At 39.3% G+C, this 25763-nt stretch overlaps 2 protein-coding genes across 8 annotated transcripts in view; one reads left to right on the top strand and one right to left on the bottom strand.

Annotated features, from left to right (window-relative positions):
• Nucleotides 1–25763, bottom strand: part of shtd (anaphase promoting complex subunit 1) — an 82280-nt gene that overhangs the window by 41778 nt on the left and 14739 nt on the right. For 6 of the 7 annotated variants that reach the window (XR_011230992.1, XM_045741736.1, XM_045741738.2 and 3 more), the window contains 9 exons: nt 25292–25600; nt 23916–24050; nt 23221–23394; nt 21232–21356; nt 20054–20212; nt 19144–19303; nt 17150–17247; nt 16145–16276; nt 15401–15575 (listed from right to left, as the gene is read on the bottom strand). Coding sequence is in view for 6 of the 7 variants with exons in the window: in XM_045741736.1 (XP_045597692.1) it covers nt 15401–15575; nt 16145–16276; nt 17150–17247; nt 19144–19303; nt 20054–20212; nt 21232–21356; nt 23221–23394; nt 23916–24050; nt 25292–25600 (1467 nt within the window). In the remaining variant the exon portion in view is untranslated. Of the gene's footprint in view, nt 1–6522; nt 7679–15400; nt 15576–16144; nt 16277–17149; nt 17248–19143; nt 19304–20053; nt 20213–21231; nt 21357–23220; nt 23395–23915; nt 24051–25291; nt 25601–25763 lie in introns of those variants that run through there. The other variant, XM_069338650.1, reaches the window with a different exon arrangement.
• LOC123757856 (leucine-rich repeat-containing G-protein coupled receptor 6) lies at nt 75–14956 on the top strand. The gene is made up of 4 exons (XM_045741740.2): nt 75–738; nt 9171–9332; nt 12243–12383; nt 14117–14956. The coding sequence occupies exons 1-4, from the start codon at nt 165–167 to the stop codon at nt 14257–14259; spliced, it is 1020 nt and encodes a 339-aa protein (XP_045597696.2). The 5' UTR covers nt 75–164; the 3' UTR covers nt 14260–14956.

Genomic DNA, 25763 nt, shown 5'->3' with positions numbered 1-25763 from the left:
TTCGCGCGCAGGATATCTCAGAAAGGCCCTGGATAGTGGGCGGGCAAGGATGGGGCGGACAGGAGCGCGTGCCGTGGTCGGGATCCGAGCACTGGACGGGTGGGCGTGGTGGACGCGCGTCTGCGTGCGGGCCGCCTTGCGTGTGCGTACTGCAGAGTGAACGCATGCTGCTGGTGGACTGTTCCATGGCGCAAGCCACCGCTGACGTGGTACAAAGCTTCGCCTCAAGCCCACCGCCATCCCTGGCCAACAAGAACGCCACAGTGCGGCTCGTTGTCATGAGCTCCGAACTCCCCGGCTTAGACGACGATTCCTTCGGCAACGTGAGCTTTACCCATGTCCACATCAAGTACAACCACGGGCTGGACCACGTGGCTCCGGATGCCTTCAGCGCTTCCCGATCCACCCTTCGTGTTCTGGACTTACGTAACAACAACCTCACTACCTTCCCCCTGGCTAATCTCAGGTCGTTTGAGCAGCTGCAGTTCCTATCTGTGGACGACAATGGCGTGAGTGAGGTGCCTGACAGGGTATCGGAGCTGGCCTCTCTCGTCCACTTAAGTGCCTCCAACAATCGCCTTCACACACTTCACCCTTCCGCCCTCACCTCCCTGCCGTTACTCCAGTTCCTCGACCTGCACTCCAACCACCTGGATTACCTGCCTCACCAGCTGGCCTTCCTACCTGCGCTTCGCTCCCTCATAGTGTGGGGAAACCCCATAACCACACTTTCCCCAGGTAACACACGGCATTGTCCAGCACAGCACATGTTGTCACCAGACACCTTACTACCACAACACATCATATAGACAACATTTTGTGTTAGAACACCCACCGCCGCACTACCCCGCTATATTAAAGACACGAGGCCAATCACCACACACACACGGTGTGTGTGGTGGAACAGTTAAAACACTGTCGCACGATGACACTCATCACCTGAACCCTCCCACCCCCATCTCAACTGCATATAAAATGCGTCATATCTTGCAAAAGCACGACTAAGTATTGTAGTATAATTAAACCTTACAAACAACTGAAGGGTGCATCCGGCGTTGCTCGGTTGGCGGAGACCAGTTGTGCACTACATTGGTTCTTCACTCGCTGCAACCCATCCTCCTCCTTCTCATACACTTGATGTATAACTTTAGGTCAAAAACTGTCCTGTGTTGTTGTTGTTGTTGTTTTAGCTTCAGCTACTCGGAACAAAACGTTCCAAGTAGCACGGACTATGGTGAGCCCGTTGTGGGGGGAAAAAAAACTGTGGTAAATGGCAGCGGCTCACGAAATTGCCGTAGTCCCGTTTTCTGTCCGTGGGTCACCTGGTAGGTTAGGACAAGCAACTTTGGTAAAACTGTTTCTTGACGTTGGGAATGCTGGCGAGAACGGGTTGGGAACTGTCAACATCGTTACTACACCACTATTATAATAATAATCATATTTACGTAAAATACATTTGAAACATTACATAGGAATATTATGAGGTAGACAATTAATGTAATTATATAAAGGTAGGGTGATTATCAGGAGTAAGCACAAAGCTAGAACAACTATAGAGCACTTGGAAGGGATAGAGTATAAGCATTTAGGATGGAACATCTACACTACCTTCCTCAGTGTAACCATCTTTACTACACACTACCTTCCTCAGTGTAACCATCTTTACTACACACTACCTTCCTCAGTGTAACCATCTTTACTACACACTACCTTCCTCAGTGTAACCATCTTTACTACACACTACCTTCCTCAGTGTAACCATCTTTACTACACACTACCTTCCTCAGTGTAACCATCTTTACTACACACTACCTTCCTCAGTGTAACCATCTTCAATGCCCGGGCAGCGGGCATTGAAGATGGTTACACCTCCTCTACAACCATCACCATCAGTACCTTCCCTCTCCTTCACCATCACTCCTCACCTTTATCACCTTCCCAACTCTCTATCACCTTTTCCACCCTTTACCTCCACTCTCCTTTCCCACCGTCCTCATGCATCATCACATTCCCTACCCTTCACCACCTTCCCAACCAGTCACCACTTTTTCTTCATCATTATAACCATCTTCAATACACTGCCTTCATCAACAATCTCCACAAGACAAATATTTAATCATGTAGAAATAATATAATTGGTGAATCTTGGCGAGAATGGAGGCTAGTATGCAGCAAGATTGGAAATTTTTATCGTTTGCCATTTCATGAAAAGAGGAGCGGCATGGGGGATCAACCCCATCCTATCTACGGCCATCCCGAAACCACCACAGTCACCCCTGCAAAGTTTAGTGAGACTAGCCCAAAGCGTCTGGCCTCCAACCTCGAAAGAGACATTCTCTTTTATATAGATTTATGACAATACTCTTATCCCAGTACAATAAACCTATATATTTCATATTGCGAAAACGCAAAATTGAAAGCAAGTTAATAGATCTTCATAGACCCTATCTTCAGATCTGCCATTTTAACTGAGAGCGCCGCGTTGTCCTCATTAGTCGCAGGGATACCGCGTCTGCCAAATGAACATTGTTTTATTTAAATAATAATAATAAATAATAATCCCTTAAGTGAGGCAAACCGCTATTTTCACCTAGTATTTTCGCACTAGTGTGGCCTAGTTTGGTCATTCCGTAAAGATACTTGACATGAGGGGTACCGGGTCCAATGTTAGTGAGGAGAGAATAGTATTTATATATTCATGTGATCGTCTATCCCCACAGGTAACAGCCCAGCTCCTGTGCCAGGTAAGTCCACTACGGTCTCACCATAGCTCGTGCTACTTGCCCTGCTCCTGTGCCAGGTAAGTCCACTACGGTCTCACCATAGCTCGTGCTACTTGCCCTGCTCCTGTGCCAGGTAAGTCCACTACGGGCTCACCATAGCTCGTGCTACTTGCCCAGCTCCTGTGCCAGGTAAGTCCACTTCGGACTCACCATAGCCAATGCTACTTGCCCTGCTCCTGTGCCAGGTAAGTCCACTATGGGCTCACCATAGCCCGTGCTACATGGAACTTTATGTTCCCCAGTAGCTGAATCTTAAACAACATGGTGGTCTATCAATCCGTTCCTTCATTCCCTCCCACGTGCACCAAAACTATTTGCCCCAAGGATAAAACACACGCACATTATATACCCTTCGTGTGTGTGTGTCTACTCACCTAGTTGTGCTTGCGGGGGTTGAGCTTTGGTTCTCTGGTCCCGCCTCTCAACTGTCAATCAACTGGTGTACAGATTCTGGAGCCTATTGGGCTCTATCAAATCTACATTTGAAACTGTGTATGGAGTCTGCCACCACATCACTGTGTGTACATGTATTTACTATTTGTATTTATTATGTGTCTGCAGAATCGACCTCTTCTCGAGCAGAATATTAGCTCTTGGATCCTGCCTTTCTAACCAAAATATTTTTCCTCTATTATATCTATTACGTATGTCTCTCTAACACGCACACGCGCACACCCAGGAAGCAGCTCGTAACAGCTGTGTAACTCCCAGGTATCTATTTACTGCTAGGTGAACAGGGCATGAGGGTGAAAGAAACTCTGCCCATCTGTTTCCACCTCGGCTGGGAATCGAACCCAGGCCTTCAAGATTACGACTCCCGAGCGCTGTTCACTCAGCTGCAGGGCTTCCTGTGCGTGCTTTGTACCTAATGGGTCAACTTGCCTAACAAGCCGAATTCTCCTGAACTATACACACTTTTTTAATTACGGAATAATAACGACATTCCATAACATTGTATATGAATCTTTTTTTTTATAGTTTAAACTAACAAATTTTATCAAACCAAACCTAAGTTACCTTACCTAACCTAACTAAATCACAGTAATTGATGCTAATATAATATTAATTGTAAAACGGCAATTTGGAAATATTTGAAAATATCGAAAATCACTTTGCCTGTTAGGCAAATCCGGCTTTCCATACTAGGCGAAGTAACCTAGTCCATCATTTGTAATCACTGAGATATACCATCGTTTCCAGCCCCGATGGGTCCTGTCCATCTATTTCTTCATTCACTGCACCGTCTGCGGCGTCTCCAAAAATCAGATTTCTTTCACATTAAAACAAAAACTAAGTATTGTAACACCCGTTCTCTGTGTTCTCTAACACTCTCTAGCTGAGAGACCTCGCAGCCGGTGGGTGAATGCCAGTCAGGAGCTGGATTAAGTACGTGAAGGGAGAGTAGCTCACCTTCGTCTAGGGCGGGGTCACTTTCGTCTAGGACGGGGGTCACTTTCGTCTAGGACGGGGGTCACCGTCGTCCAGGACGGGGGTCACCGTCGTCCAGGACGGGGGTCACCGTCGTCCAGGACGGGGGTCACCGTCGTCCAGGACGGGGGTCACCGTCGTCCAGGACGGGGGTCACCGTCGTCCAGGACGGGGGTCACCGTCGTCCAGGACGGGGGTCACCGTCGTCCAGGACGGGGGTCACCGTCGTCCAGGACGGGGGTCACCGTCGTCCAGGACGGGGGTCACCGTCGTCCAGGACGGGGGTCACCGTCGTCCAGGACGGGGGTCACCGTCGTCCAGGACGGGGGTCACCGTCGTCCAGGACGGGGTATCTGTTCTACACGCGTGCCGAACATGTCTGTTTATTTACTGGACGTGTGAAACATTTCGAACCTTTACCGTCCTGAAGCGGAATTTCTTTTTTTTCTTGCTGTCACTAAACATACGCACTTTTTAAAGTTATATTTCAGTATTCTAAAGATTCGCCCTACACATTATAAATAGTAGCAGTCTTTTTATTAAGGATAATTGCGATTTTTTCCTTTCCATAAAATGTTGGCATGTCCAAGTCAAGACAAACTTTGAAACCATCCAAGTACATTGTTAACATGTACTTCTCCGCTGACTGCCAAGTGCACCTCTTGTTCCTGTGCTCACCTAGTTGTGTTTGTGGGGGTTGAGCTCTGGCTCTTTGGTCCCACCTGTATACCGACCAGTATATGTTGCTCTTATATTGACAACTGTAAGTGTTGCTCCTGTAAATGGTGGTATGTGCAGTTCCACAGTGCCACTACTGTCAAGTGTACCTGTTGTTCCTGTACTGCCAAGTGTAACTGTTGTTCCTATACCAACAAGTGTACCTGTTGTTCCTATACCAACAAGTGTACCTGTTGTTCCTATACCAACAAGTGTACCTGTTGTCCCTGTACCAACAAGTGTACCTGTTGTTCCTGTACCATCAAGTGTACCTGTTGTTCCTGTACCATCAAGTGTACCTGTTGTTCCTGTACCAACAAGTGTACCTGCTGTTCCTGTACCAACAAGTGTACCTGTTGTTCCTGTACCAACAAGTGTACCTGTTGTTCCTGTACCAACAAGTGTACCTGTTGTCCCTGTACCAACAAGTGTACCTGTTGTTCCTGTACCATCAAGTGTACCTGTTGTTCCTGTACCATCAAGTGTACCTGTTGTTCCTGTACCAACAAGTGTACCTGCTGTTCCTGTACCAACAAGTGTACCTGTTGTTCCTGTACCAACAAGTGTACCTGTTGTCCCTGTACCAACAAGTGTACCTGTTGTCCCTGTACCATCAAGTGTACCTGTTGTCCCTGTACCAACAAGTGTACCTGTTGTTCCTGTACCATCAAGTGTACCTGTTGTCCCTGTACCAACAAGTGTACCTGTTGTTCCTGTACCATCAAGTGTACCTGTTGTCCCTGTACCATCAAGTGTACCTGTTGTCCCTGTACCAACAAGTGTACCTGTTGTTCCTGTACCATCAAGTGTACCTGTTGTTCCTGTACCATCAAGTGTACCTGTTGTTCCTGTACCAACAAGTGTACCTGCTGTTCCTGTACCAACAAGTGTACCTGTTGTTCCTGTACCATCAAGTGTACCTGTTGTTCCTGTACCAACAAGTGTACCTGTTGTTCCTGTACCAACAAGTGTACCTGTTGTCCCTGTACCAACAAGTGTACCTGTTGTCCCTGTACCAACAAGTGTACCTGTTGTCCTCTACTGACAAGTTAACCTGTTAATACTTTATTAATAAGTATACCTGTCACTCCTGTATTGACAAGTGAACCTGTTGCTCTTCTACTGAGAAGTGAACTTGCTATTTCTCTACTGACATACATTTAACATAAAACAGGTCATCAAACTTAAGACGGTCCTTGTGCAGCTCCAGTTTACTGTTTAAACATATTAAAAAATAAAAATAAAATGTTTATTCAGGTAAGGTACATACATACAAGAGATTTTCCAAAATTTGATCGATTTATAGATAGTGCTAGTACATACAACGCCTAATGCCACTATTACGCAAAGCGTTTCAGGCAGGAGTGTCAAGGAGTTCGGGCAAGTGTCAATATATTACAGTATATACTGTAACATGAAACCTAAGATAAATCTTATTGAGAAACTTACGGCAATGCCGCAGTGTTTGAATGAAGGTGAAGGAAACACCCAATATATGTGTAAGTGTATTTAAAAAACAAATTTTCGGATGTACCCATTCTTTTTCAAGGTGCTGTATACAATATGCGCATGAACATTGTATACAGTACCTTGAGAACGGATATAAGCTACATCTGATATTTTGGTTTTTAATACACTCTCACATACAGTATACAGTATTGGGTTCACCTTCACCTTCATAAATCTTATTGACTAACACATTTGTGTGAATATTATGATTATCAATTTTGGTTCAGTTTCAATGAAGTAAAACATGGAATATATAACTGATATGGGGAAATTCATTATTTTATATTTGCTTCAGGGAAACTACATGAAAAGAGTTTGATGTACTATGATGAAGACACACACATTATAAGTGTGTGTCTGTTTAATTGCAACCTGTTTAATGTCAATGTCATTCAGCATAAATATTTAGTTCACAAGAAGAGTTTTAACTTTCTGTTGCATAGTTTTGACTATAACAGCACTCTGATCGCACATGACAAGATACACAGTCCTTTCGACTGTCCTAAGTTCGTCATGCTGTGAATAAAGTCATATGAGGTCAACACTGCTTCAACAAAGGGCTATACAGCACTTAGCATCCTATAATAATAATACATCAGAAACTTAACAATGGGTTAATCTTGATAATTATTCCATGTAAAACTTAATGGATAAATGATGAACAAGAACAATTTCTAATGTAAACCATATACTGTATTTCATGTACTACGAATATCAGATTTCTACTAATTTGACCAACATGTAGGTTAAATAATAACTCCTCATCTAATTAGAGGAAATATGCATTTCTGTCTTCAAACTTCTGCAATACTTATCGTGTCAGGCAGCCTACTCAGGAGTGTTCACAATCTATCTTCTTGAGGTTATCTTGAGATGATTTTAGGGCATAGTGTCTCCGCGGCCCGGTCCTTGACCAGGCCTCCTTTTTGTTACACATCCCCAGGAAACAGCCTGTAGCAGCTGTCTAACTCCCAGATACCTATTTACTACTAGGTGAACAGGAGCATCAGGGTGAAAGAAACTCTGCCCATTTGTTTTCGCCTCCACTGGGGATCGAATCCAGAACCTAAGAACTATGAATCCCAAGTGCTGTCCACTCAGCCGTCAAGCCCCACAATTTATTTCCACCACTGGCGACTTAGATTCACTCACTCTGTCTGTACTGGTCTCTCTCTGGCTTTAAAATACAACGTTTGATCGCTTGAAAAATTTAAATTTCCTTGCGCAAGAACACAAACATACTGAAATACGAAAAATTACATTACAGTAGAGCACTTGAATTTTGTAGATCATACACGTAAATTTTGCCCCGAGAGGCAAGTTTATTAAGCAGTGACACTCATTCTGTAAATGAACATACCACCATAGCAGCAGTTTTTTCATTTTAATTTGAACAACACCCCCCTCAATGAAGAAAACCAATCCTGCTGGGTTGTTTATCCTGTTACACATTATTTAATAATGGCTATTCTACAGGATAAACAAAATATTTTTGTTTTATTTATTTTCATACAGGCAACAAAAAATTATTTAAATGTGGCACTGTATTGAATTTCTCATATTCAGTTTTATATGACTGTAATCTAGTTGGCAAGTATGCTGGTCACACAATTGGTATGTATCCAGGTCACACAACTGGTATGTATCCAGGTCACACAACTGGTAAGTATCCAAGTCACACAACTATTAAGTATCCAGGTCACACAACTATTAAGTATCCAGGTCACACAACTATTAAGTATCCAGATCACACAACTATTAAGTATCCAGGTTACACATCTTATGTATCCAGGTCACACAACTGGTAAATACCGAGGTCAAACAACTAGTAAGTATCTAGGTCACACAACTATTAAGTATCCAGGTCACACAACTATTAAGTATCCAGGTCACACAACTATTAAGTATCCAGGTCACACAACTATTAAGTATCCAGGTCACACAACTATTAAGTATCCAGGTCACACAACTGGTAAATACCGAGGTCAAACAACTAGTAAGTATCCAGGTCACACAACTATTAAGTATCCAGGTCACACAACTGGTAGATATGCTTATTACAAAATTGGTATGTATTTTTGGCCGTATAATTCAGTTAAACTACTTACACAATATCAAATAGGTTCCTCCATATGCCATTTCTTGATTCTGGCACATTCCTGAGATTTGAGTCATTGAAATGATCTCGCACGGATACTGGCATAACTTTATATTTAGTAGATGGTTAATCTTTGTTCATGCAGAGAGAACCGTGTCCTTATCTCAATCCCCTTTTCTCATGCAGCATGATCCTTGACCCTTGTCCCTATTACTATTCCATGTTCAGCATAAACTACTCACTTATTCCCCTTTCTTTGTTAAACAATGCCATACTGCTTCCAGGCATGTATGTATTCACTATCTTCCCACTCAATTTTCAGTTAATTTCATCTTCTTATTAAACTCCTCTGATAAAATGACAAAAGGATGTGAATAAAAAACATCCTTCATAGAGCATCTGGTTCACTCTTGTACCTTGTTGTTCTATACACACTCGTCACATGTTCCCACTTCTCACTGAAGAGGACGAGGCAAAATTTTCAAATATTATATTACTAACTTGTTCAAACATGCGAGGAATATGGATAGGCACATTTATGCAAGATTGAGTAGTAAGGCTGTATTTATCATACTTCTCTATTGCAAATAATGTAATTTTAGCATAGGCTGACATGAAACTTCTTTGGCTGAAAGGGTCTTTCCGGGGGATGAGAAGTCTGGAGTATGTTGACCTGAGCTACACAAACATCAAGGAGGTGGGAGTAAGCAGCATGGAGACTCCTACCTCTTCCCCGTGGTTCATCTCCTTTCGTCGCACCCCAATAACTAAGCTTAGTGAAGCAGCCTTCCATAATGGTAAGCTGGCATAATATTTATGGTTTAAAACCTTACTAATAACCTAATATATATAGTTGAGTCAACTGACTTTTCAGATTGCATACTATTCTAAACTACTGCATACTATTCTAACCTATGAGTGCCTTACTAAGGTAAGGCAAATAACATGTTTTTTAACACTGATAAATTCCAAGTATTTAGGTATGGTAAAAATGAAGACCCTAAATAAAATACTGAGTACAAAACACAATCAAACATGCCCATAGTACAAAAGCAACATGTAAAGGATCTGGGAATAATGTCTGATGACCTAACACTTAAGAATCATAACCAAGCAAATATATCATCAGCTAGAGTAATTAAAGAATGTATCATGAGAAACTTCAAATCCAGGGATCCCACCCCAGTGCTCATACTATTTAGCTCATTTCTTCTTAATCTTCTTGTTTGAGGAGCTGTTCACTTGAGACAGTTAAGCAAGTCCCAGCTGTGTCTGGGTACAAGTGACAGGATGAACAACCCAGCGGGCTTTCTTCCTATTGGGGAGTGTTGTACATGCTACTATGGCGGTATGTCCACTCACAAGATGAGTGGTGCTGCCCAATAAACTCGCCCCTCGGGCCAAATTGTGCTCTCCTATCTTGAGTCAAGAACATCAAGAAACCTGAGCAGCACCAAATACAAATAACTAAGAGCTCACTCCACATTGGAACTGATAGGTAAGAAAAAGCACATTTACTCTACTTGCCGACTCAGAAATACTTGTGTCTACTGTACACAAAAATTTATACTTATTCATCAACACCTAACATTCTACCAAAATAGCAATGAGTCCTTAAGATAATTGCAAACAAAGAGCTGTTTTCTTATCATATCCCATTTAAAACCTAAACCTAACATTGTTCTTTTTAAATTAATTGGTTAAATTACTTGTTTAATATTAAGCAACATTCACAACAGATAGCCAATAGAATGATTGAGCAAGAGATTGCATCTGATCAGTCTATTTGAAATTTTCAAATACAGCTTGTCCTCACTCTTTCAAAGAACAATATTGAACTTTTAATGCAAGTAAAATTGTACAATTTGTTCTAAATGTTCTAAATAATATTAATATTGTGCATAATAAAATGCAGAGATGATTTCTCCATGTAAGCTTCAAATATACTACTTTAAACAAGTAATGTGTAATACTACAGTACCATGCAGCTATTTGGTACAATATCTTTTATCAATTTGTGCACGTCATGAAAAAGGATGCTGTATGTATCATTGTTGATAAAATTATATTCTTGAAAAATTTACAAAATAATGATCATAATTTGACTTTCCCATAGCAACAGTTGCACTAGGTGACACATGGGATATCACCACCAGAAAAGTAGAGGTGAGAGGATCATTAAGGTGGCCAATATAAGTGTGTCCAAAGGGATAGTTCAGAGGAAGCAGCGAAGGCCAAGGTCAACCACCAGAGCCCCAAACTCCTGGTGCAAGAGAGATTCAAAGCTTTCAGAGGGAGAAGCCCTGTAAATCTTAACCTTAAAATCAGAGTAAGGATTTAACTGCCTCTACATCTTCACCCTCCACAGAACCCAACAGGGAGGGTAAGGAGATGTAGAGCAAGCACCTCAGACTCCTGGCATTGAACGCACATAGTAGTGACACCCAGAAAATAGTCAGTGATATTCGAATGAATGTTTTAGCTGCCAAAGAAAACAGATTTGAGATTAAATTCCTATGGATACCATCACATGTTGGCATCTCAAGGCATGACACTGTTGATATGCTTGCTAAGTCAGCTTGCAGAAAACCAGTGGTAGAAATTGATATGGGTGTTTCATTAGCAGTGACAAAGAGAATACTTAAACAAATATCTAATGAAAATCTCACCGACCTAACAAATTCTCAAAGACCTGAAAGTTGTAGCATTAAATATTATGATAGATATCGTGAGGAGACATTCACATATGGGACTAATAGAACAAGAACCCGGCAATGTGATGTTATAGTGGCCAGAATACGCCTGGGATATAGACGTATCTGGCAGCTTTCTCAAAACCCAAATGTCGAGTACACAATGTGTCAACTTTGTAAAAGAGAAAACATGCACTCTCTTGAACATTATATTGTAGAATGTCCCATACTGACTGACTTTCGCCCTCCTGGGCTAAGGTATGCTGAACTCTGTAGTTACTATATGAGTACTGGAACACTTGATGATATATTGGACTTGTATCCAAAATTGACCATGTAATGTATCAATCATACAATGTATGTATGTGATGTAACTATATAACCTGAGCTTGTAAAAGCACCTTCATCACCTTCAGTGATTAAGTGCTTAATTGCACACTAGTTTCTTTATCAGCTACCTCACCCTGTCAGCGTAAATGAGACAAATGTATGTGAATGCATGTATGTGTGTATATATGTATGTGTATGTGTGTGTGTATGTATATGTATGGGTATAAAGCAAATATGGAAGCTGATCAGAATTACATTTCACCTTTGTGAATGTACATTAATGACACTATGTAAAAGACACATCTAATACTTTATGTAGGGCGTACGTAAATCTGTGTATCTTTGTATTTACGTATGTAGGTTAGCTTAGCATTTTAAAAGCACCGAATCACCTTCTGTGGTTGAGTGTTCAATAAACCCTTGAACTGTATGTTTAACACTTCTCTAACCCTGTCCATGGAGGACAGAAGAAAATGTATATATGCTGGTTAGCATTGTAAATGTGTGGCCACATCTGTGGTAGAAAATAATAAAAAAAAAATAAAAAAAAAAAAAAAAAAACCTCAGAGACAGCAGGAATACTATATGCAGGTCACCATTGAGGCATCTATTGGCACACCATTAAGGTGTGCCAAGTCTAGCCTAGCTAGACCATATTGAACCTCCAATCTTATCTTTTTACAGGTTCTCTACCGAGCTGGGTGGATCTGAGAGAGACAGGAGTGCAAAGCCTTAACCAGGCCTTCTTCCAGCCTCTGCTACACAACATGGCCCAGCAAAACATTGTCCACAATGATTGGGGAAAACCACAACTGTGGATACACAGTAAGTTTTATTATTGAGAGTTGCTGGATTAGCATAGAAAAAGGTGTGATGATGTGTTATGATAATGTGCTTATTCTATATAAGCGGGGTGAAAATAAGTTCATATACTCTGCCTCCTGGCAATAGGAATCTAGTTCAGTTACACCTTCCAATTTTCTAATGATCTATGATATTTGATCTTAAGAGCAGTGAATGGAGTGGCTTCAACTACCTCCACTCTCAGTTCATTTAATTTGATTACCACATATGAGTACTTTATTACATCTGACTCATTTGTGCTTTCAACTTTCACCCATGCCACCTTATTTGGTTTCCCTCGTGTGAAACTGGTTGTCCCCGTCTACTTCATCTATCCCCCCCCCAATGATTTTTTATGCTGTGACCATATTTCCTCTAGTATTTCTCTCATCTACTGTTATTAGATAGTTGTCTTAGCTATTTTTCATAGCTTAACTACTTGAATACTGGCACCAGTCTTGTAGTGAATCTCTAGACTGATTTTAATGTCACCTGGTTCATAAGATAATGGATAAGATTTACGGGGCCCTGATGGCTGAGTGGACAGCACTTGGGGTTCGTAGTCCTAAGGATCCGGGTCGATTTCCGGCGGAGGTGGAAACAAATGAGCAGAGTTTCTTTCACCCTGATGCGCTTGTTCACCTAGCAGTAAATAGGTACCTGGGAGTTAGACAGCTGCTACTCGCTGCTTCCTGGGGATGTGTGTGTGTGTGAAAATTAGGATTAAGGACTTGTCCAAAACGCTATGCGTGCTAGTGGCTATGCAAGAATTCTCGTATATATGTATAAATAAATAAAAATAAATAAATAAATGGTTCAATGCCAGTGGAACCATTGCCAGTGTTTGCAAATTTGCCATTATGTGTGGGAGAGAATGTATATTTGTAAAGTAGCTTTCCTATGCATTTGTGTTACATAGCCATGCACCACACCTTCAGCACTAAAGGAAGTGTGTTGGGTTGTGCTCATAAGGCGCCCACCTCCGTCATTCTTCTTTCACTGTCATTTTAGGCATCATGCATTACTCGGTGAGTGATACGTTTTTCCAGTCTCATGTGTAAAAGAAATACTGTATGTCCTCATACGACGGGCTATGCCTGTCAAATCGAACCCCTGTCACAACCTTATTGCCACAGTTTCATCAACCCACTTTTAATTTAAAGCCCGCCTGTCCAGCCCACCCAAGTCTTTTTAATGTGCAAAATTGACAATTGTATTTCAATATGAATGTGGATATTTAATTTACTCTGTACAGCCTCCAGTCAGGTGTTTGAATCTCTAAATTCTAATTAGTTGTGTGTAGTTCACTTGGAATTTCCTCTTGTATGTGACGAAGTGCCATTTTTATATTATTTTGTGTTCCTTAACTTCAAATTAGGTAAATTTACTGTAAGGTTTACCACCTACTTACAATATTCTGTCTTGACTTTGACTTTTCCTCTTTCCTCTTTCCATTTGCATTACCTTGCATTTGCTGGGACAAAACTCTAGTAATCATTTAGATGATCTCATGGACTTATGTAATTGCATTCTTTTAAGATAAATAATGTACAGTACTCAGTATATCTAAACAAGTCCTAAGAAATACTTTAAGAAGAGAGAACATTTGTTTAAAATGAAAATTTTGTAACTTCTAAATAATTTAAGATCTTATAATAATTATCATGACAATTTTACTTGCAAAATTCAACTGCATAGCTTGTAATGTTTCACAGATGAAGACCTGGCATGTGACTGCAGCATCAAGTGGCTGGTTACCAACACAACGCTCCTCCATCACGTGTCAGGCCGGTGTAATGACAAGAACATCAATGTGCGTTTTCTTGACCCTGACTATTTCAATATCTTTTGTTTCTAATTAAAAATCGCATCACATAAAATTGTCGCAAAACGATATAAATTATAATCCCACCTACGATTACACAAAGCGGTGCTTTTTGACTACTATGAAAATGTAAGTGCAATTTTACACTTGCCTTCGGTTAACTAATCTTGTATTCATGCAAATATGATCATATTCTGATGAGAACATTACTCTATGGAAATTATCGGGAACAGACCGAGATGAAAACATAAATTTACAACAGGCAATAAAAAAAAACATTTCATCTTTGGTGCTTTGCTGCTTTGACAGAGTAACTTCACCATAAACATTTCCCAACCATTATAGCCACCTTCAAATGTTAAATACGGTACAAAGTGACGTAATACTGATATGTTAATTGAAGCGTTCTATATATTGATTTCTCTCTCGCAAAGTGAAGCAACACTTGTCTGTAATAAGAATAGACATGTTCAGAGGAAGACGGAAGTAAGAAAGCCCCACGAGGCACAAATGAAGGAGATAGAAGAGTCCTTGAAATCACAATGTCAAGAAACACAGAGAAATTATTCAATGTGCTCCACTGCCAGTGTTAAAAAATAAAAAAGTACTCATTGTTATCCATATTAATGCTTTTATGAGTGCCATAGGTCACAACACCTGTGATAGAGTATAACATGTAAATAAACATGTGATGTTCCAAATTAAGAAATATAGAACTGATGTTGCAATATTTTGGTGTTTCTACTTTTATGCATGTCATTTGTGTTAATAACTGTGTGTAATCCTATGCATCATGTATCACTTATATACTGTACATACTATATAAAGTATACAAAATGTTACATTTTTAAATAATATATTAAAACTGAAGTACAGTACATATGCCAGAAAACTTGCATATAAATAACTATGAACTTATTATTCTTTTGAAAGCATTTGTCTTAATGTATATCCAAACTTGACAACCAAATAGCCAAACTTGACAACCCTCCACACTGTCGGAGCACAATCAATCTCCCCATCCATCACCACACATGAAAAAGATTGGAATTTTCTAAAGTGCAACAAAGGAAAATTAAGCTTGCATCAATAGTTATAACATTCAACAATACAGGTACTTACCTTAATTGTCCTTGCATCAATAGTTATAACATTCAACAATACAGGTACTTACCTTAATTGTCCATCGAGCAGATTTGTCTTGTGTGAGCAAATGGGCTAACTGAGCCTGGAATCCTGAAGGTGCATCACCATATGGATAACGCCCATCCTTTAACTTGACTGCCAAACCTTCACCAGAACACAATATTGTTTCCAGAAAAGCCCAGGTCTTGTTTTGAGCAGAAAATCTATAAAAGAAAAAACAAAATGTTCACATCTGCCATTAGACCCACCAGTCAACTAGAAACTTTACTAGAAATTCCAATAGCAGAAAGAACAAGAAGAAATTCTACATATAGAAGAAAAAAGAACAGAAAGAGGAATTAAGTAGCATGGAGGAGAGAGAAGTAATTAAAGAATTGGTGTACCTAAATGTATTATCATTAGAGGAGCAAAAACCAAATCTCACCATGGATTTTAAAGGAAGCCACAGCAATTCAATATAAATGACTGACCACACTGTATATACAAGTGCACAAGAGGGACAGGAGAGTTCTCAGAGGCATGGAAAGAAGCTAGTATAATATTAAGGATTAATAAGAGAGGCAGGCAACAGGCATTATATTTCAGGCCAGTATCCATAACATCTACCCTTGCAAGGTGCTGGAGGAAATAATCAGTCTGAAGATACTACAACATTCTGAAAGGATATAATTGAAACAGAAAACCAATGAAGGTTCAAAAAATGAAAATCATGTCTAACAAATCTCATATAGTTTTATGAACATAGGAGATACAAAAATAAGAGTTGCTTTACCTGATAGGCCAATAACGATGGTTAACAGCGTCACCTTCTATAATAACTTGAGACAACTTTGACAGTTCAGGTAACATCAGCGGAGCCATAGCTTCATAAGACTGATTCGTGTACTGAGGTGTGTCACTAAACCTGCATCATGAAAGGTTCACTATTAATTTGGCCATAATACAATCCTCACCAAATACAGTAAGTTATACAAATTAGACACATTTCATAATTCTTCGTACCTATAAATTTCTAGGTTTATTTTGAGTTGCTGCATTACAAAAATAAATAAATACACTGGCTCTAAGCACTACAAGCTTACAGAGTATTAAGATTAAAGTACAGTACTGTTTAATAAAAAAGTTACCTTCAACTACTTTAGAGTAAAACAGGAAGATAGATGAAGCTTTACATAACTAAGATCTTGTGCACGCAACACAAATTCAACATAGAAAATGCTGTTTTGCCATAGGTATTCCTGGGGTGTGCACCAAGGTTTACATGACAGCAATACCAAATAGTAAATACATGCATTTTGATGACTCCCATATACAGTGCTGGCAATAATACAATATATGAATATTCTCTTCTGACTTATTTAGATTGAAATGACAGGCTGTCAATACAGTACAGTTTGTTATACAGTACAAGGAAGTTTGTTATGCTTTCTCTATCCTTTCAATGTCTATTTAATGAATACCATTTTCATCTTTATACTTCTGCTTACTACTGTATGCCTCTGTACTGACATTTTTCATCTTTACTTGAAGTATCTTACTTGTACTGACAATTATTGAAATTGTGAAATTAATTCACAACAAATATTCTATGCTCCACCAAACAGCATTACGACTTAAGAGGCAGTTTAAATGTCTAGGAGCAACAACAATGAGGACTCCCCCTCAAGAAAGAATGGGAATTTCCTCTTCTTGAGAGCAGCCTCATATACATAATCCCTCCTCCCATCTGAGGAATTTCAACATCAAAGTGGATAAGACTACAAACAAGGTGTCTCACCTGACAGTAACACTGACTTGGCATAGTCTTCCAGTATCCACATCAATGGGCATTAAAAGCCTTGGCTCTGCTGCCAAAACATAGAGGTGTCTCAAGGCCTGTAAAAATCAACAGGAATTTCTCATACACATATTAATACTGTATACTGAAGTAGGTGGTATAGTTAACCCTTAGACAACGGCTATGGAGAAATAATAATAATCTATGCGCAACAATTTTAAATAAAAAAATTATTTTTCATTGTAGAATTATAAATTTGTATGCAAAAAACATAAAAATATGTGAATATTTATCGTTTCACTGCATAGAGGTGCTCTTTGACGAGTGTGTGGTGGGTGTATATAGCACCTGTCAACACCCGGTGCCCGACTGCTGATGCTCCCTGTGTTGTCCTCTGGTGTTTCACTGATTGTTTATCACTTGTTTCCTCTTCATTTACAAATGTACAGTATGTTGAATAATTTGCTAAATCATATAATTCACATAACAATTGTTTCAATAACACATGTTTCAATTGATGATTGGTTTACCTGTAGTATACTGTACTTCATTACAATCATAAAGTAGTAGTAGTAGGCATCATCAGTCTCAGGAGACTATGGAGCTGCGCTCTCGTTATTGGTCTGGAGGGAGTGGCCTCTCCAGGGCGCAAAGCCAGAGTAGGACGATACAGAGAAGCTGTTACACGTGCAGCAGGTCCCCCCTCTCCACTGCGCCGAAAGTCTTCAATGGAAAGGCAAAGGCCAATACGACTGGTTCCAGCATCGTCGCAGGAATTGTCAGAGAGAGAGGTTAAAGGCAACAACGAACTGCCCTAGGGGCTCCAGCTCCAGAGTTGTAATGAAGTATACTGTACGACCAGGTAAACCAATCCAACTGAAACGTGTTATCGAAACAATGAAAAGGCTATGAACATAATATACAATGGTGTTAGGCTCTGGGTGATGACATATGGCTTAATTGGCACCATATGGTTGAGAGTACAGATTGAAAGACAGGCGTAAGCCACCAATGTTGCACCCACGTGATGGTAGGCTCCTCCTAGTACATTTAACCATGATATGGGAGCAGGATTTTTTCATGGGACAAGGTAAAGTCCATTACATACACATTGAGCTATTATATCTATATTTGCATCATACATGTAAAACCCAGACAATAATTGTTTAAATCATTGTATGACAATAACTGCATTACCCTGTGAATCAACGAATGACGATAACCACTGTCTAAGGGTTAAGAATCATGATATGGAGAAGAGAGGTAAAAGTTTAAATTAAGGATTCTTGAAGTAAGTTATTGGGCAGATATATAAATCATCCATTAGGAGAAAACAAACAAAAAATAACACTTACACCATAAATACAGTATTAAGATACCAGCCTGTAAATAGTGGTGAAAATAAGTAATTATCAAAAAGAGGCACCAAACAGTTATAAGAAAACTTTCTTCCATTTCTGCCCGAAATGCTGCGCGTACAAGTGGCTTTACAAGATTGTAATTACCATATTATGTATCCTCACAATCCCAATGTACCTTCTTGTATATGCATAAATAAATAAATAAATAAATAACACTAAATTAGTTCTAACAACATTTACAAAATGCCACAATATAAGTGCCACATTCAATCACCCATCACTGGTGCAGCATCCCCTGTGTTATCAAGGTGACGGAATGAAACTGCAGATTCATCTCCCCATAATTTTCTTACTACTTAATGCACAATAGCCTCAGTGTCTTTTGTACAGTAATACCTTAACCCTTCTTTCATTATATATATATACTGTATACTGTATCACCTTTTTCAGAGGGCTGATACCTCCCCTACCCTAGGAAAGTGGGAAACAGAGTAATGATAAATGAACTCACCATTTACATTATACAATTACATATTTCAATATTAGGGTAATAAATCATTATCCAATCCTTATTTTTACCACAAAAGGCATTTTTTTTTTTTTAATATTTTAACACAAAAATGATGAACTTACTTGTAAATGATAGCGATTGTCATTAGAGTGTGTTGGAAACTTTGGGAAGCAGGCAATAAGCAGCGCTGCAATAGCCATGTTAGACGTGCCAAGAGAGAAGCGACCCCCACCCAAAAACAAGAAGCCTAATGCCATGTGGATTGTCAGATGGGATCCATACCTGAAACAAATTAATGAGACAAATATTACATAAAAACAATGCATTTTGAATAGAAAAAATATTATAAATTATAAAAAGTATTTTCTACCTATAATTTACTATGCAGTTTAAAGACGATGCTTTAATTACTCGAACATTTGATCCAGGCCATAAGTGTTTCTGGTAGCAAATTATTTCTGAATCATGGAGGTTATATAAGAAAGTACAGTACTGTGTTGCCAATATTGATCAGGAGTACAGAGGAGCATTAAAGTTTTACTGTATAACTCATCAATGCCTCAACATTATATCTTACACAGAATATCTTCTACATTCAATCTTGCAAAAGTCTCTCACTATAAAACCAAATCATGTTCACATTTGCATCTCCTTCATAGACTTCTTTACCCCTCTCATTGTTGCACTTTCTAGCCTCTTTACGAAACAGCTTCCTGCTTTCGGGAAAAATTTGTATTTTATTTTTTGCAAACTCCTTATTTACTGCTCCTGCTCAATTAGTCTTTTACTCTCATAATACTCCCTTTTTTAAATACTTTTTAATAACATTATGATTACTCTCATACTTTTTTTGTTCCTACAACCACATGCATCATACACTTTTTATGCCATCAGCTACTCTTGTTGCTTCCTTGTCCCACCAAACACTTCCTCTCATTCTTCTAATAATCTGAGCAAAATGTCACACAACTGCGTAGCATACCTAACCTCATAACATTTCCATTCCCTGTAAAACAGTCAATCCTTACATACCCAACTGTGGAATTTGAAGGCCCAACTCTAGATCGAAGGTATCGGATGATACGCAGTACATCAAGGTCGCCTGTTCCAGCCATTACCATGGAGAGACTTAGCAGAATTACATTAAGACAAGTTTCAATGGTTGATTTTCCAGCTAACTCAGCAACGCTCCTGAAATTAAAAATAAACTGTATGTTCTTCGATGTTAAAGAACTAATGCCATGCTGTATATATCATAATGAATAGTGATTAACTTCTTATTGCATATTAACATAAATGGCAAGAATTTCTTGTTAATCCAGGAAAAAAATAATTTTGGAAAATACTTATTTGTTTAATATTTTCACTCATTGAAATTTGCACTTCACATCCACAATATGTACAGAGCTTCCTTTCAACCCAGACAGCAATCAACCAATATGCCTCACACTGCTTTACTATGGGCTATATAAACAATTGGAAAATTTAATGGGACATGCAACGAAATTCTATTAAGATACCTAGAGAATTTACAGGATTACACTGGATACTTTGGAAAGGATCTTTTAAAGAAACATGAGTCAGTTGAATCTATCATCAGAAGGACAGGGGAAATGCAAACTTTTAAGTTGTCTTAATTATGCAAGTGAGGGTATAATGGAGATAGGGATTTTGAAATGGAAGACAAGGTTATAAAATGAGGTTTGACGCTGAAATGTTAGAAAACTCTAAAAGGACAAAATCATGCTAAATTACTCAAATGACGAGAGGAAGATGTGACTTTAACGAGATGACAGGGTTTGCTGAATGATACAGTTCAGTTAACTTTGTTCTTTGTAAGTGAATATGAATATGCAATATACTGTTAACACTTACATCAGCATTTCTAAATCTTTTTATCTTTCAAATAATTCCAGGTCGTATATTAGATAAACACATTTTCAACTGAAAGAAGATAATTTCTGTCTTTGTTCTTGATACTGGTTAAATAAGACAAATTAAATATGCAAAAAAAAAAAAATACATTCACATATAATTAGAATTAGCTTATTTATCATTATCTTTTTGTAGAACCCTTAGTAACTTTGGGGGTCCATAGACCCCAGGTTAAGAACTCCTGACTTTGATTAAATATACTTTAAAACTAATCTAACTCCATATGAATAAACAAGAAATAGGATAATATATATACATTTTTCTGTTTACCATACCTCTTGGTGAAATTGGTGAACATCCTTGTGTATTTCCATAAAATCTGGAAGGCCTCACTGTTGCTAGACCCAGCAAACTTTAATCCTATGACCATACATGCACCAGCTAATATGTTGTAGTATGCCTAAAAGAAATATGAAATTATTTCTATAATAAATCAGCAGCATGTAATGTACTAAAACTAAGAATCTTTACTGAAAGACAAGAGCTATGAGGAGAGGTAAGAGGTGTTAAATATGCCAAAGATAGAAAAAAATGGGCAATATAATCACTAATCCTTCTTTATCAAATCTGATAAAGAAGAATTCTTGAAACCTTGACTCTTAAGAACAAGGGGTCACAGATATAAACTAACTATACAAAGTTGCTAAAAGAAATCATTCATTTGATACATCATGCTATTGTGATTTCTGTGTGTAATTTGGTCATTTGCTAAAAGAACATTAGAAAGTTAACTTTTGCAGATTGGTAGAATTTAGAATATGTGGTAGAATTTTTTAAGCATATCTTAAGGTTATCTTGAGATGATTTCAGGGCTTTAGTGTCCCCGTGGCCCGGTCCTCAACCAGGCCTCCACCCCCAGGAAGCAGCCTGTGACAGCTGACTAACACCCAGGTACCTATTTTACTGCTAGGTAACAGGGGCATAGGGTGAAAGAAACTCTGCCCATTGTTTTTTGCCGGCGCCCGGGATCGAACCCGGGACCGCAGGATCACAAGTCCAGTGTGTGCTGTCCGCTCGGCCGACCGGCTCCACCCAGTCGGCCGAGCGGACCGAGCACAGCAGCTGCAGGATTTGAGTGCAAATGTAAATAAAGTATCCAAGAGCGAGGAACAGAGACCCAGCTGGATTATGGCAAGATTGTGAACAGAAGGACAAACCCCCCCCCCCCTGAAGAAAGCTACCAATGCTGGGGTTGAGGTGGGAAACTCTTCTGCTGTGCTTCCAGAGGGGTGCAGCAGTGAACAGGTAGCAGATAAAATAACGAAAACAGCAGTACAGTACATCTAAGAATTGACAAGCTAAGAACATTGTATCATGATAATTACCAACTCCCAGGTTTGGCATATGGATAATAAATGGTGTGCCAAGGATAGAAAAAGGAGGCTATGGGTGTGTGCCTTCTGGAAGCAGGTATGAAGGATATTGTTATTAACATGGAAAATAGTAATGACAATAAAAGTGAGGGAAGGGAGGGAATTATCATCATGGGAAATTGCCAAGCCATTATGACTATACAGCACTTGGAAGGGGTCAGGACAAGGATTTGGGATAGAATGGAGGGAAGTATAAAACATAGTATTTATTAATGCTGCTGGTAATAGTACAGGGACATGTAGATATGAGGCATTGTTAGTCAGATTTGTAAGAATAATTCAGATAATTATAACCAAGGGGGGGAATCTAGATCATGGGCAACAGTTTGCACAGTAGAGGAGCTGGCAATGAATGGTTGTTAAGAACAATTGGTATTAACTTCTGACTTGACAAATACAGTACACCTGTACATATTGTGCTGTACTGCCTCTATCCTGTCCCTACTTGGAGACGACTGAAATGTCTTTCCTCTAATGGGGCTCTATTCTAGTGTGGGTATGGTTTATTCAATCATCAGGAACTAATCACATGGCAATTTTGAAGTGCTAGAGATAGGATACATTTACCTAGGGTAGCTGGTTCATAATAGAATAAATAATAGTTCAAAAGATACATAAAAAATCATACTACCATAGTGTTCATCTTTATATTTATATTTTTATACTGTCATGGGCTGGATAATATATGTGCTGAAATAAATCTCCACCTTTTCAACATTGTTCAATATGCCACAATTACTTTATTTACTAGATAACAATACTCACAGTCTAACATGTATGATCTCTGACAAATGAATAATAAAGAAAAAACAAGGGCAGAAGAAACAGAAATGATATACACAAATATCCACACCCTCCTGATTGTACAAGAAATACCATTTCAAAGCAAACCTGATGCATAGATTCGTAATCTATTCCTGGCGTAGACTGATTTCCACCTCGGTGAACATGAGTAAGGACCGTCAAAGGTACATGACTCTCAATCCACTGAGATGTTGGCATCACAGAGTCCCACATGATAAGCCCAAGAGCAACTGTGCGAAGGAGCAGGAAATCAGGCCGGACCTGAAATTTTTTCTTTTAGGTATTCAAATAATTTTTCTGAGGTAAGAGGAAAGTTTCTAGTTCTCTTCCTCAATCAATTTGTCCTTCACTAATTACTAAACAATATGACATTATACATGAGGTAGACTTCACCATGCTCATCACTAACTTTGTTGAGGATTGCAGGGTGCCTGGTCTTTTAACTCTATAAGCAATATGGTCTTGTTACAAACAGCAAATGGCATGCCATAATTTTCTTGCTTTGCACTGCATTCATTTAAATAGCTGATTTAGGAAATTATTTCATCTTACCCCACTTACTCGCCCTTGTGGACATATCGTAAGATACCCACATGCTCTTTACCCTCTTATTGTTCAGTACAAACAGGTGGCAAATTACATACAGGCAATTAACTTTTGGTCACTATCAAATCAGCTTTTTCAATTTATATAAAAATATTTCAAGTTCTCATTAAAGCCTTTATTTAACATATTTACAGCAGCTCTATTCATTACAAAAGTAAAAGGTGGAAACCACTTACCTGGTCTAATAAATAAGGTGTACTTGGGGCAACCATCCACTCTCCAATAGCCTTGTTATTGCTTTGGAAATATATCATCCCCAGAGCTAGAGTGGCTCCTGGAGCAGTTACATCAATATTTACACATTCACCCTCCTGTTAACAAAGCAAAATAAAATACACTATGAAATTTCAATAGAGCAGAAATTTTAACCACCAAACATTGTTACATTAAATGCACTTTTAAAAAAGGCAGTCATATTTGTTCATTAGTTACCTTGTCACTGTGATAGACCAAACTCAAGCCAGTGAAACTGGACCAAGCCACAAAATAGCAAAGAAACAGGATTTAGAAAACAAACCAGACCAAGGAAAACCCGCAGCAGAGCAACAAAGCAGAGCGCACTTGATGCCTAAAGAGATGACAAGGCGTCCAAAACCAACACTAGAAAAAGAGACAAAGAAAACTCGGCATCAGTGGACACAAAGACGAACTGGAGAGAAGAATAAACTCCCAATGGATACGTCTAAAAAGCGACCGCCAGGAAGCATGTCCAACCCCCGACAGAAGCCTTGGCTATCACCCTCATGGGCCAAGCCTGAACAAAATCATGCCACCAACCAGAAAACAAAGCCAGGGGTCCAACCCATCAGGTCAAGCCAGCACAAACCAGGAGCAAGCAAAGTGGCTCACAAATCCTAACAGTAGAAGGAATAAGAGCCCAATAGTGTAAATTTGCTTAAGATGCAGCCTACAAAAAGAGGAAGACACCAGGGAAACACCAAGAAATGAGTCCCTGAACTCGAGAACCAAATCAGAAGACTGAGAAAAATGAGGCAAGGCCAAAAACATCAGTCAAAATACAACCCAATCCAACAGTTGGCAACACACAAATAAGAGACAGGCAAGATGTGTCAAAAAGCTTGGAATGCAAGCAGGCCCAAGTCTGCAAGAAAAATCATATAAGCCACACAGGCAAGCCAGATCAGGGAGACACCACAGAGGATACTACAGGAAAGAGGTGGTTGGGTTGACTGTGTCTATCTGGACCTAAAAAAGGCTTTTGATAGAGTTCCACACAAGAGGCTGTTCTAAAAACTGAAACATGCTGTAGGGGTGACAGGAAGACTTCTGATATGGATGAAAATTTTCTAACTGACATATAGATGAGGGCAGTAATCAGAGACAATGTATAAGACTGGAGGAGTTTCACTAGCGGAGTACCACAGGGTTCAATTCTAGCACCAGTACAGTATATATACTGTGAATAATTCCATATGATACACACATATATATATATACACATGATACAGTATATATACTGTGTACATATACTGTGTATATATACTGTGTATATATACACAGTATATATTTTTAATATTACGTTAGTACTCACCTTTATTTGGTAACTTGGTGATTTGTATTTATCTTTGTGGATGCCAAATAGTGGTTTTTTGTGGCCCCCTTCAATGTAGTGATAAAGTTCTCCAGCAATGTTCAGATCTGTAAAGCCAGCAGCTTCCCCACCCCTCCCAAATAATACCAAGCCAAGAGCAAGTCCAGCCGCCAAAGAATATGACTCTCGATCATTTGAATTTTCCATTTCTGGGCCTGGTGGGCGACCAATTTCTTGAAGTAGGACTTCTGCCATATGTCGATGAGCTGTGTCCTGATAGACTAATCCCACTCCAATGATGGCTGCAACCTGTGGAAAATATGCAAAATGCCATCCAAGAACTAGGTCAACACTGTAAACAATTAAGGCAGCTTATGTAGAGTACGAAAAATATAATAGTCAATTCCTATGTAGAGCCAATGGCACAAAACCCCTACAAAATTTTAAACATAGAACAAGTATATGTTTAGAT

The sequence above is a fragment of the Procambarus clarkii genome, chromosome 40 (assembly GCF_040958095.1).
Source record: "Procambarus clarkii isolate CNS0578487 chromosome 40, FALCON_Pclarkii_2.0, whole genome shotgun sequence".
In the NCBI taxonomy this organism is placed as follows: Eukaryota; Metazoa; Arthropoda; class Malacostraca; order Decapoda; family Cambaridae; genus Procambarus; species Procambarus clarkii.
This window is presented reverse-complemented; position numbering and strand designations above follow the sequence as displayed.

What these genes read in the sequence shown, in the direction of transcription:
- LOC123757856 (XM_045741740.2), top strand. Translation starts at nt 165, where the DNA reads ATGCTGCTGGTGGACTGTTCCATGGCGCAAGCCACCGCTGACGTGGTA. An exon ending in CATAACCACACTTTCCCCAG is followed by an intron (nt 739 to 9,170) that starts GTAACACACGGC and finishes TTTGGCTGAAAG; the next exon opens with GGTCTTTCCGGGGGATGAGA. An exon ending in TGAAGCAGCCTTCCATAATG is followed by an intron (nt 9,333 to 12,242) that starts GTAAGCTGGCAT and finishes ATCTTTTTACAG; the next exon opens with GTTCTCTACCGAGCTGGGTG.